At 34.5% G+C, this 12,890-nt stretch overlaps 1 protein-coding gene across 1 annotated transcript; it reads left to right on the top strand.

Moving 5' to 3' along the window:
- The first annotated feature begins 2,963 nt into the window (after window positions 1–2,963).
- LOC143614071 (S-linalool synthase-like) lies at window positions 2,964–8,096 on the top strand. Its single transcript, XM_077087610.1, has 11 exons — window positions 2,964–3,917; window positions 4,324–4,516; window positions 4,634–4,857; window positions 4,945–5,068; window positions 5,153–5,268; window positions 5,355–5,587; window positions 6,012–6,226; window positions 6,305–6,520; window positions 6,635–6,764; window positions 6,876–7,121; window positions 7,321–8,096. Exons 1-11 carry the CDS (start codon window positions 3,590–3,592, stop codon window positions 7,798–7,800), a joined length of 2,505 nt encoding a protein of 834 aa, XP_076943725.1. The 5' UTR covers window positions 2,964–3,589; the 3' UTR covers window positions 7,801–8,096.
- The last annotated feature ends 4,794 nt before the right edge of the window (window positions 8,097–12,890 follow it).

Here is a 12,890-nt window from a genome sequence, read left to right as displayed (position 1 = left end):
GTTTCTAGCAAAATTCCGACCAAAATCAGCGGTTTTCGACGAGATTTTAGCAAAAATCAGCGGCTTTCAACGAGATTCTAGCCAATTTCCGGTCAAAATGTGCGTGTATGTATAAAACTGAAAATTAAATAAAAAAATGTGTGTATACATAAAACTTAAAATTGTTAGTTGATAATTAATTAATCTCGATTAATCGCTAGTCCTCACCCACCCCTGACTAACGACTTGCGATTTTTACCACTGATACCATGTATGTACATCACGTTTTAACGGCGATCAATTCATTTGTTGGGCTGCCTAAACTGGGTTGGTTCATTGGGCTTGTGTAAGTTTATAAATGATTTATTATTATTATTATTATTATTATTATTATTATTATTATTTGTTTTTCTTTGAAACTAGATACAAATGCTCACAACATTCTCATCAAACCCCCTGATATGTAAGGGATGTTAATATAATTTTGAAAAGTGATTTAGGATGTTTTGAGTGAATAATTTTTATAATTTAGAAAATGTAGTGATTTTTTCTGTATATTTGAAAAGTTATTGTTCACTCACTATAATTTTTAAATATTTTTTAAAAGTGGTTGTGAGCGAGAGAAAAAGAAAAAAATAATGATAAAGACATTAAAAAAATATTATTTATTTGAAATAGAGAGAAGAAATATAGTGCGTTTTATTGTAAATTTTGGTTTGGAGATAATGGTGGGATGAGATGCTCTCAAAAGATGAAGTTTTATTTCTTTTAATAATATTGATTCCTCCCACCACAAATCGAACTGAAATATATTATTAGTTTCTTAGGCTATGCGAAATGGACTACAATTTTCGACGACAAGGGGCGAGAACAACCCCCCTCCCCCACAATTGAGAGACAAGAGGGAGACAAGGGTGGGGGCGACTAGTTTTTGTCGCCTGCAATGTTTGTTGTTTTATTATTGTTTTTATAATAGTTTGTGTGATATATATACATACATACATACATACATACATACATACATACATAGAGCTACAACACCATTACACCCCTAAAACAAATATCCATCATTTATTGACTGAAAGTCACATGTCACAAGTTGCTCAGTTTTATAGGGTCAGGCTAAACGTACCCCCCTCCCTTACTAACCATACACCCCCCCCCCCCCCCCCCCCCCCCCCGAACTTTTATTTCCCCTTAACATTTGTAATTGACATTATAGTCCCTCTTATTTTATTTTATAATTCTCTCAAAATATCAAATAAAAAATGATTAAGTTTTTATTTTTGTTTTACAATTATTTATATATTTTTGTTATTGATTTTATTATTTTATTTCATTAATATCTTATTAAAATTTTGTTTATTTTTTTTACATGTATTAAAAAGTTTTGTATGTTTTCTCTAGCTAATTTTTTTTTATATAAAATGTATTCAAAACAGTTTGATTGTTTTTTGTTAGGTTTAGATACATGAGTTAATGTTACTTGAAAAAAGAGCCCCGTCTTTGGACCGTGGGAGATGGAGTAACTTCCGTGGTCTGTACAAGTCTTTTTGTTTCACTAATGACTACTATTCCAGATACGTCATGGTACGGGATTATTTGGACTACAAAAGCAAACCAGATTGTAGAGCAAGATCTGATAAGTAATAGTCAACAAATTGGATGGAGTCTCGCTTGGATGCTGGGGAGATCCATAGATCTGGATAGAGTCCCCTGAATAGCACTACTTAGATTGTTTTTTGTTAGGTTTAGATACATGAGTTAATGTTACTTGAAAAAAGAGCCAAATTTGTTTATCAAGTTGTATGTTATTTAACCTTTTTATTTATAAAAACTAATATGATTTTTTATAAAAGAATGTAAACTCTCTTAATTTAAAAAGAACGCTCTTCAAAAAGATTAAAACAAGTATTGAAAAAAAACATTTTTTAAAACAAGAAAAACAATGTTTATTATATAAGAAAAAAAACATTTTTCTGATTACGAAAAAATATGTTTTTATTAAAGGCTTTTAAATATACATAAAAAGATAAATAGAAAAAAAAAGTTGTTAAATAAAAATAGAATAAAAATGCTTTTATTAAAATAATAATGATAATAAAAGATAACAAGATGACAAAAAAACAACAAAAATGTTTAAATCGTATTATGTATAACCTAAAGGAGGGGGTATGTTTAGTAAAAATGGATGGGGGTGGGGTACGTTTAGCAGCACCCATTTTATAGCCCCTCCATTACACATATCCTAATTTGGAATTTTATTAAACAAAATATATAAACACATGGAGTTTAGCTTTTGGCAACATGTTCAGTTTATTTAAACAAAGATATAAATATAAGTTTTACAGCCTCCCCCACAAATTTGAATTTTGAGCTTTTGGTTACTACAATGTGTTGGTTACTACAAACCTAATTTAATTTAAAAAGAAGCCAAATGTGTAGAATAGTTTTTTTGATATAATCAAATAAGCATTATCATTTACAATAGTTTTTTCAATTTTTTTTTACTACAAAGAGGCGTTGTTTTTTGGTATAAAAGCGTTGTGGCATTTAAAACAGATTTGAAACCATTGTGTAAACCTCATTTAACCGTTTTAAAATGAAATTTTTTTGCACTGGACACTCACAAGTTTATCATTCTACCAATATGAGACAAACTCATTTGTCCATTTCACCTAACACACATATTAAAGTATCGATATCAGATTCATCTTTACTATTCGATCATGTTAATAATTAATTTATTAGTAATAATAAATACTAAAAGTCATTATTTTGTTCAAAATTTTCCAACAAAAGATTACTGTACTTAAACTAACCAAACACAATAGGCATGTCCACCCTATCGTGACGTTATACAGCTTAGGCTTGTACAAAGTATCGAACCCAAATGACACGACTTTCATGGCTTAGAATGTTGAGACACATGTTAAAGAGCAGATCGTAGAAGTAGAATTATAAGACACACAAGAGCAAGAACATGTTATAGAACAATTGCTTGTGGAAGTAGAACTAAAAGAGGCGAAGAACGTGTCAAACTTCACGAATTACAGGTTAGTTATTACGGTATTCTAATACTATAATTCTGCTAGGTGTATTACTATAATGTTAATCGTCTTTTAAAATTTATTAATTTATATACTTCATCCAGACCTAAGGTAATTTTTCTTTGCTTGTATAGGACACTTGGATCTTCATGACCAGCCTTAGATTTTACATGTGAACAAACTTAATTAGTCCCACAACTTGGGCATATATATTTTTCAAACACCCACCGTAGAGAAAATGTTACTTGGTCCGTCGCTTTAAATACCTTGGGTCATATATATATAGATTGAAAAATGTGGTACACGAGTTAGAAGGGGCCACACGCATGAAAGGTCATATTTGTAATGTAGAATGTTGGGCATGAGTAGGGGCCACATGAATAAAATTGTCCTGTGAACACGTGAAGTATGCACATGTAGAACCGTATAAAAATTAAATATTGACTATTGATATCCAAACTGGCCTATATATAACGTCCATATATAACAGTTTTTGTTCACCACAAAAGACACCTTAAAACATTTCCACTTAAATATATTCCTTCTATTTGTGGCTTTCCATGGAACCTTCTCTAGCCTCTATCCATGCTTTGGTCACTAAACTAAAGAAAGATCTGTTTTCAAAAGTAAAATCTGAGAATCATCAATTATTTGTTTCACCATCTGCTTATGACACTGCATGGTTAGCAATGATACCTCACCCTGTGGAACATAGTAACCCCTTGTTTCGTGGCTGCCTAGAATGGTTAGTCGATAACCAAACGGAACAAGGTTACTGGGGAGAATCCGCTAATGGGGATCTTCCCACCATTGATGTTCTTCCTGCTACTATTGCTTCAATGGTTGTGCTCCGAAAGTGGGGAGTCGGTGCAAAGAACATAGAAAAAGGTATTGGTGCATTGATCCTAACATATTAAAATGAACGGATTATGTATGCTACAAATTTATGTTCAAAAAATCAACTAGCTTGGTTAAATATATAACTAATTACTTTTAGCCGTTTTATGAAAGTTTTTTAGTTCTAGGTAGTTCGCTACCCGGTGCAAGTGAACTCATGCAAATTCTGACAGTTTGTATTGAAGTTCACTTGGTATGGAGTTCACAAAATTTAACCTCTCACTTATGATATTTTACCACACTCAATGGAGTTCGTTTCCCACACAAGTACAATAACTTCAAAAAAGAATAGAAATATTTAGCCGAATCAAAAACATTCTTGCGCATCCCTCTTAACGACCCAAATATGTTTCTAAATTTTGTTCCACAAAAATAATTTTAAAGCATATATATGTAGGCTTAAAGTTTGTTAATGCAAATATGGTGGATATGCTTCACGATCAACGTCATTGTCTTCCTCGATGGTTCTCTATTGTGTTCCCAGCAACTATTGAGCTTGCAGAATCATCAGGCATAGAGCTTAACATCTGTGACTACACAAAGTCCCTGATTGCTGAAATATCCAACCAAAGACAACAAATTCTTTGCAAGTAAGCATACCATCACTATTCCAATCAGGTCTATTTGTCTTAATAATGATGACAGTTTTTTTTTTTTTTCTAACTTCAAGTGTGACAAAATTGTGAATAAATTGAATTATATTGCAGGGAAGAGATTGTTGATAAATGGCAAAACTTTCCACTGCTGGCTTACTTAGAGACATTTCAGTCAGCAAAATATGATATTGATCAAGAAACCATAACAAAGCATTTAAGTGAAGATGGCTCACTTTTCCAATCACCCTCAGCTACAGCACAAGCTTACATATCTACTACAAACCCAAAGTGCCTTAAATATCTGATGTCACTTGTTGAAAAGTGTCCAAATGGAGGTAATTAACTAGATATTCATATCCTTAATTTTCACATGACTTGATAGTTGAGTGACTCAAATATTGTCATGACCTCTTAATTACCAGTTCCACAAAAGTACCCGATGGATCAAGAACTTGTTGAACTCAGCATGGTTGATCAAGTGCAGAGGCTAGGCTTATCCGAGTATTTTGCGGATGAGATTGATCACATCCTGAGAAAAGTATACAGGTGAATATCAATTATATCAAAGAAACTATATGTAGAACAATTATTTAATATGAGACGTTATGACATCAAAATATAATGTTTCAGGAGCTATTTGGTCAAGGAATATTCACCGGAAGATAACCGCTCTATAGCTGAAAAGTTATTCAAGGACTCGTTAGCTTTTCGACTTTTCCGGACTCATGGGTATAATATATGCCCAAGTAAGTATATTTACGTTACTATAGTCTATAGAGCAGTCTACGATGAAATATTTTGACATTTAATACATTTACCTTATTTATTGAAGGTACCTTTTGTTGGTTTCTACATGATAATGAAATCTTGCGTCACCTGGAGCACAACTATGCGCAATTTTCAAGTGCGTTGTATAATGTATATAAAGCTACAGATCTTTTCTTCTACGAAGAAAATGATGTACACGACGCAAGATCATTTTCAAGAAAAATGCTTCAGAAAATCTCAGCCATGAAAAATGTAGATGATGATAATGTTGTCATATTCCCCAATTTATTGCAAATGGTATGCATACTGTCCATCACTCTCTCTCCCTCTATATGTATGTATGTATGTACGTATGTATGTATGTATGTATAAATGTGTGTCTGTGCGTGTTTCATTTAGAAACCACAAAATCTAGAGAACATTTCTATGGGTTTGAATACATGGTTGTCAATGAATGTGTTAGTAGTAGATTATATTAGGTATTGTGTGAGTAGCTATTAAACAAAAATTAAAGTTAAGGTTATTGTAAAACAACTTAAATTATTAGAAACTTTAGAAATGTTTTGTATAACCCTTTTTTATAATTTTACAAAACATGATGAAACATTTTGAAAAAATGATAAAACCATTGCATAGTCAAGGTCCATGTAAAAGTTTATTATTGCTCTACAGGTTCTCTGTCATGACCTCACTATTATTTTTATCATTAATGATCTTGTAGATCTTTGAAGAGCTAAACACACCGTGGACCGCAAGGCTTGACCATCTTGACCATAGGATGTGGATTGAACAAAACAAAGAAGGACCACTGTGGATTGGGAAGGCCTCTTTTTATAGATTATCATGTGTTCATAATATGGAGTTAATGCAACTTGCGTTACAAAATTACAAGTTCAAGCAACTAATTTATCAAAACGAACTAGAGGAACTGAAAAGGTACATTTTTGAACTAATTTATCATGCATTAAGCATTCCCCTCATGTATGCGTTAATATGATTTCATATAATGTGTAGGTGGTCCAAGAAATGGGGGCTTAGTGAAATGGGATTCGGTCGAGAAAAAACATTGTATTGCTACTTCGCTGTTTCAGCTAGTACTTGTTTACCGCATGATTCTCTTATACGAATGCTCGTGGCAAAAAGTGCGATCTTGATTACAGTCGCAGATGATTTTTTTGATATGAGAGGCTCTCTTGAAGAGTTACACTTCATGATTGACGCTATTAATAGGTATCCTTCACAGTTCACACGCACTAAGCCAACCTTAAGGCTTTGCTATGATAAATATTAGATTTGCTTTTTACCAAAAGTTAAGTGTCTAATGATTCTATTTATTAATAATAGATGGGACGGAGACGGTTTAAGTGGACCGAGCAAGGTGATATTCGATGTGTTGGATGATCTTGTGAGAGATATCACAAACACGTTGGTGCTTCATGGAAAGATTGACTTAACCGAAGATTTTAGAAGCTTGGTTAGTTTATTATTATGAAATGTTAAAGAAAAAACCTTTTTTGGATTGTCGTATATGTTTTTTACGAGTAATTTACTCTTAAAACGTCTGATTAACCTTATAAATTGATAGTGGAAAGAGACATTTAACTCGTGGCTAACGGAAACTGCATGGGGAAGGAGTGGCTACATACCTTCAGTGGATGAGTACCTGCAAACCAGCATGATCTCTATTGCTACACATATCTTGGTCCTCACGTCTTCGTGTTTCCTGGATCCAAGCATACCCGAAAACAAAGTCAAGCCCCAAAAATACGAGAACATCACACAATCACTAATGGCTACTACTCGACTTCTAAATGATATTCAAAGCTACCAGGTCATCCATCAGAACATTTTATATAACCTTAATGGGTTGAATGAATTAACGACCAATAATTTGTTAATAACTGTGAAAACCACATAATACACCCCACTTTTTTCTCCCATGTATACCTATGTTTATTAGGCAGTTTTTACATAAACAATCTTTATAGTTTATACAATACTTATTAAGTAATTATATTACTTTCAAGCAGAAGGAACAGGAGGAGGGAACAACGAACCTTGTGTTGCTTCACTTCAACCAAAATCCAGATGCAAGCATGGATCATTCAATCTCGACAGTGAAAAGGTTGCTAGATATGAAAAGGAACGGGTTGCTCAAACATGTATTTACAGATGATGATGGTGATTTTCCTAATGAATGGAAGCACCTTCATTTGTCATGCTTCAAGGTATTTCAGATGTTATTTAACTCATCCAACTTATATGACACGGAATCTGAACTACAGTCAAACATAGCGAAAGCAATCTATGTTTCCCCAAAACATGAACTACACAAATGCACAAAGCCACATACAACTTTCCAAGCAGTGCCAAAAAAGGGGAATGTGATGATTAGTGTCCGGTATCATGATCGGTTTATTATGAACAATCATCGACTTTCTAAAAGGCCTATGAGGAACATCAGCCCTAAAGTTTTAAATTCAACAATGTTTGGTTTATGCTTTATTTAAAGAATGAAATGATTCATCATATGGCAAGAACATCTGGCTTATGGTTCAACAATATTAAAAATAGGTTGTGTAACTATTTTAAGTTCTTGGGAACCAAGTGTACGTAGTTAAACTCGTGCAAACCCAACTTGAAGTTTTCAATATATATTTCTTAGTTTGATTACATGTGTTTGTAATTTATGTATGTTCAAAAGAAATAAAGATTTTAAGGAAGCTATAACTACATAACCGTGCATTTTGGACGGATTAAATACATAGTTGTTGGTTATTGATTTGATGTCATGTCCCGCGGAAGTTATCTTATTTTTTTTTGTATTGGTTTATGAACTAGTATTTAAGCTCGCACTTTGCGATGGACTGTAGGATGGTGCTGGTGAGAATGTATTTGTTTGCTGGTATACAGATGAATTAATAAAGATTTTCTAGGCTTTAACCTAAACGACGGTAAAAATAAGCAAGGCACACAGTTACCTAAGCATGTCAAAGTTAGCTTTAATTTCAAAATAAAATTAACGCTTAAAAAAGGAATTATGCATATCATTTCAAGAAAATAGATCAAGAATTCTCCATAATCACATTACTTCAACTCCAATACAAGAATTCTCCATAATCACATTGCTTCAACTCCAATTAGGCCTGTAAACGAACCGAACATTCGAAGAATTGTTCGTGAACCGTTTGGCGATGAGTTCATTTATGTTCGCTTATTTAATAAACGAACGAGCATGAACAAAAAATTTGTGTACGTTTAATTAAACGAACGAACATGAACACATGTTCCGTTCGTTCATTTATGCTCATGAACGTTCGTTTATGTCTGTTTATTTATGTTCGTTTATGTTATTAATATAAAATAATTAAATATTATCTAGATAGATCATCTGCTTAAATGTTTTATATTTGTTATTTGTGTTAATTTAAATGTTTTCATTTAAGTCCGTCTATGTTTGTTTGTGTTCTTTTACATTTGTTCATATTTGTTCGTTTATATTTGTTCAATTATGTTCGTTTAGATTTATAAAAACGAACATAAACGAACACAAATGTCAATTTTTAAATAAACAAACATGAACATAAATATTGGTTCGATTAAGTGTTTGTGTTTAATGAACGAACACATACATGCCCTTGTTCATGTTCATGTGATTCGTTTACAGACTTTCATTATTCACAGTGATAAATAAATTGATTTAAATATCTAGGCTCTACTAATTTTATTTGTGTTCGTGAACACACTAACTTCCTTAATGAACGAATACGAACATAAAATCTCGTTCGGTAAGTGTTTGTGAACCGTTCGTGAACGCATTATTTTCTTAACAAACGAACATGAACAATGCCATGTTTGTGTTTATTTGTTTCGTTTACAGGCCTAACTCCAACACATGTAAGAAGATATGTAATTGTAGTTCTTGTTTTAACTTTTATTTGTTGTTTTTATAGTTGTTAGATCTTGTTTATAGATGTGATGATGAAGATATTATGATTTGGAATGATTGAAAAAGTTAAACATAATTTTTGTTCATACAGTTTATTGATCGAAATTAAACATAAAAGTTAAAATGTAAAGAGAGACAAAAATTGTGGTATAGTAAATCTTAAAAAAATAATTAAAAAAATCATAACTCAAATTAGAATTAAAAAACAAAAAATAATAAAAAAAAAAATGCTTATCCGGTCATTCTCGTACAAAAGAAAAAACAACTAAAAAACACAACACCGAAAAAAAAACAATGATTATAATAAATAAAAAACACAATGATAATTAAAAAAAAGACACAATAGATTGCAAAATATAACACAATGTTGAGTAATATAACACAATGTTGAAAGTTATGTTGTGAATACAAATTTTTTTCATCTTCTCATTTTTGTCCCTATTAATAAACATATAAAAGTTTTTTTTCTAAATGTAATTTATGTTTTTGAAATTCTAAAGCCTAGGCTAAATACAATTCCAACTTCAATTTCAACATAAATAAAGAAACGATGAATAACAATGGTAAATTTACTTTCTAATTACAAAAGATCGATATATATTGAACATTTTATAGATTAAAAAATTAAAAGAATTTATATAATTTCAAATTTTCAAAGAGGTCAAGTGGTCAACGTATATAGAACAAAAGAATATATGTCTATATGATCATTTAAATGGGGACATAGCATTATTTGGTATCACAGTAAGGGCGGTGCGTGGTGGCCTCCCCATCACTCGTGATGGCACTTTCAACACCGCCGCCGCCCCCTTGTCACGCTAAAAAGGATTGTTTGCGTGATGGTTGTCACGCGTGAAGGGGGGTGGTTTCCAAGAAATGTAGCCGTTGGAGGAGTGGGGGGGGGGGGGTTAAATAAAAAAAACAATATAAAACCAAAACAAAAACATAAACCAAATCCAACTCAAAAACACTCTCAAACTTCCCCTTCATTCACAACAAAAAAATATGGAATTTCCGAAACACTCGATGCCCTTAGACACCGATAGCTCTTCATCTTCGGACGATGACATTCTCGAATGGTTCCCGTTGCTATACAAAGAACTTGAAGGCCCGAGTCGTCCAAAGAAAAAGGTGGTGGTGCGTGATCGTATACATGCCCACAACGTGCTAATGAACGACTATTTTGTGGAGGAGCCGAAGTACATTGACGAAACGTTTAGGGAACGCTTTCGTTTGCCGAAATATTTATTCTTAAAGATTGTAGCCGACGTCGAAGCAAACGAAGAATGGTTTCAAGAATCTTACGACGCGAGAGGCAAACGAAGTTTTACGCCGTTTCAAAAATGCACATCCGCTATTTGTCAACTAGCGACAGGTAACCCACCCGACCAATTCGATGAATACTTACAAATGTCTGAGAGAACTTCACGTGAATGTCTACAATTCTTTTGTAACGCGATTATAAAATTGTATGCCAAAGAGTTTCTACGAAACCAACAAGACACGACATTACACGTCTTTACGCCACACACGAGGCTAGATGGCATTTTCCAGGGATGCTCGGTAGCATCGATTGTACACATATCGAATGGAGGAATTGTCCACGGGAGTTGCGAGGGGCGTATGTTAGGGGTGATATCAAACGACCGACCATCTCACTAGAAGCGGTTGCGTCAAATGATTTATGGATTTGGCATTCTTATTTTGATGTTCCCGGCTCAAACAACGACATCACTGTTCTGTACACATCACCGTTGTTTCAGAGCGTAACAGATGGCACCGCACCTTTCTGTCCGTACTTTGTCAACGAGAGATATTACAGACGTGACTACTATCTTGTCGATGGTATCTACCCGCAATGGTCTGTTTTTGTGAAAGCCTTTTCGTTTCCTGTCGAGACCAATGAAAAGGCGTTCAAGAAGTTGCAAGAATCAGCAAGAAAAGATGTCGAGAGAGCTTTCGGTGTTTTAAAGGGTAGATGGTGCATACTCAGTCGACCGGTTCGTGCAATGAAAAAACCCACGATCTCTAGCTACGTGTATGCATGCATCATATTACCCATTTGTTAATAAAAGAATATGGAAATGCAATTTCTCCAGATTGGGTACCAGATACTCCGACTCAAGTTCCCGTTCCCGATGATGTCCAATTAGACTTGCGGGATGAAAATATTCATCATCGGTTGACATGGGATCTTGTTGCGCATATAGGTTCTTTAGGTTTGGAATTTCCGGATTCAAACGAGGAGTAGACATTCGTTGTAACTTTTATTTTTTATTTCTAAATTTTAAGTTGAATTATGTGCTATTAAACTACTGTTTTTATTTTTAAGTTTTATTAAATATTGTTTTAATTTTTAAAGTTACAAAAAAAATAAAAAATAAAAAATTCCATCACACACTATCACACCACATCACCACCCCTAGTAAAAAACCATCACATGTGATGGATTTTGGGTTGGTGATGTGATACAGTATAATTGGGTGGGATGTGTGATGAGTGATGCCATCACATCTACCACCCCTCCCCCCCTAATACCACGTTATTTGTGCAATGTAGGCCATGGATATAATGAAATAGCTGACGCCATGTGCTTGAAATTTACATATTTCTGTTTTTAAATTACCAGTAAAACCAACTTTCATTTATCAAAATTCAAAACCAAATACAACAAACAAAATCAGCAAGATGCTGAGAGGAAAAAGCCCCGGCCCCGGTCCCCATTACAATTGATTTTCTCCATTATTGAAGAGGTAGGTCCCAGCAGAGTCCAGTTGAACCCGCAAGACTCACCTCAAAGAGGGACGTCTGCGCAGTTGAACCCGCAAGACTCACCTTCAACAGGGACGTCTGCGCAAAGGCTAAACTCGCAAGACTCACCTTGAAGAGAGACGTCTGTGCAGAAACCAACTGGATCCGCAGGATCCACCATGCTCAGAGACGTGACGTCCTTACGCGCAGTACGCAAGCTGTTCCCGCAGGAAAAGCCTCCCAATGGTCGACGTACTCCGCCTGTTCCCGCAGCAACGGATACTAGCCATCAGGGAAGGCTACCCGCGCAGCAAGGCTACACGCACAAGGCACTTAACTCTTAAATAATTCAGTAATGTCACCTGAAGAAGGAGTGAGCAAGCCGGGAATACTCCCGCACAAAGCCGGGAAAACTCCCGCCCAAATGAGCCAGTCCGTACGATACTGGAGGATCTTTTGTACTGTACCTGACGAGGTATGGACAAAAGATCTGACCAAAGTTACGACAGCTCACTGACAACAGTACAACGAGCAGCATGCTCTATTACTTAATGTCACTATCAGCCGCTGCCTACTCACCAACCTGTCGTAGCACGTGCATAGCCTGCAGTTGATGGAAAAGGAATAGTACACAGCCGGCCTGGTCACTATCAGCCGCTGCCTACCTACCAACCACCAGCATGGCATGTGCGTAGCCCACAGTTGGCAGAACAGGAATACTATTCAGCCGGCTGTACCTTCTTGGAAACCTACCTTCGGCTATAAATACTCCAACACCTTGGAATGGTATGGACACATTATCATATATCTTATCACATCTTATCTTCTCTAGCAATCTCTTAATATACACTTATATTCAAGAGCAATCTAGTCTGATTCTCACGCCGGAGGGTGGTCACA

The sequence above is a fragment of the Bidens hawaiensis genome, unplaced genomic scaffold, assembly GCF_021521415.1.
Source record: "Bidens hawaiensis isolate Kalapana, Puna unplaced genomic scaffold, B.hawaiensis_p1.1 tig00038981_1, whole genome shotgun sequence".
NCBI lineage: Eukaryota > Viridiplantae > Streptophyta > Magnoliopsida > Asterales > Asteraceae > Bidens > Bidens hawaiensis.
This window is presented reverse-complemented; position numbering and strand designations above follow the sequence as displayed.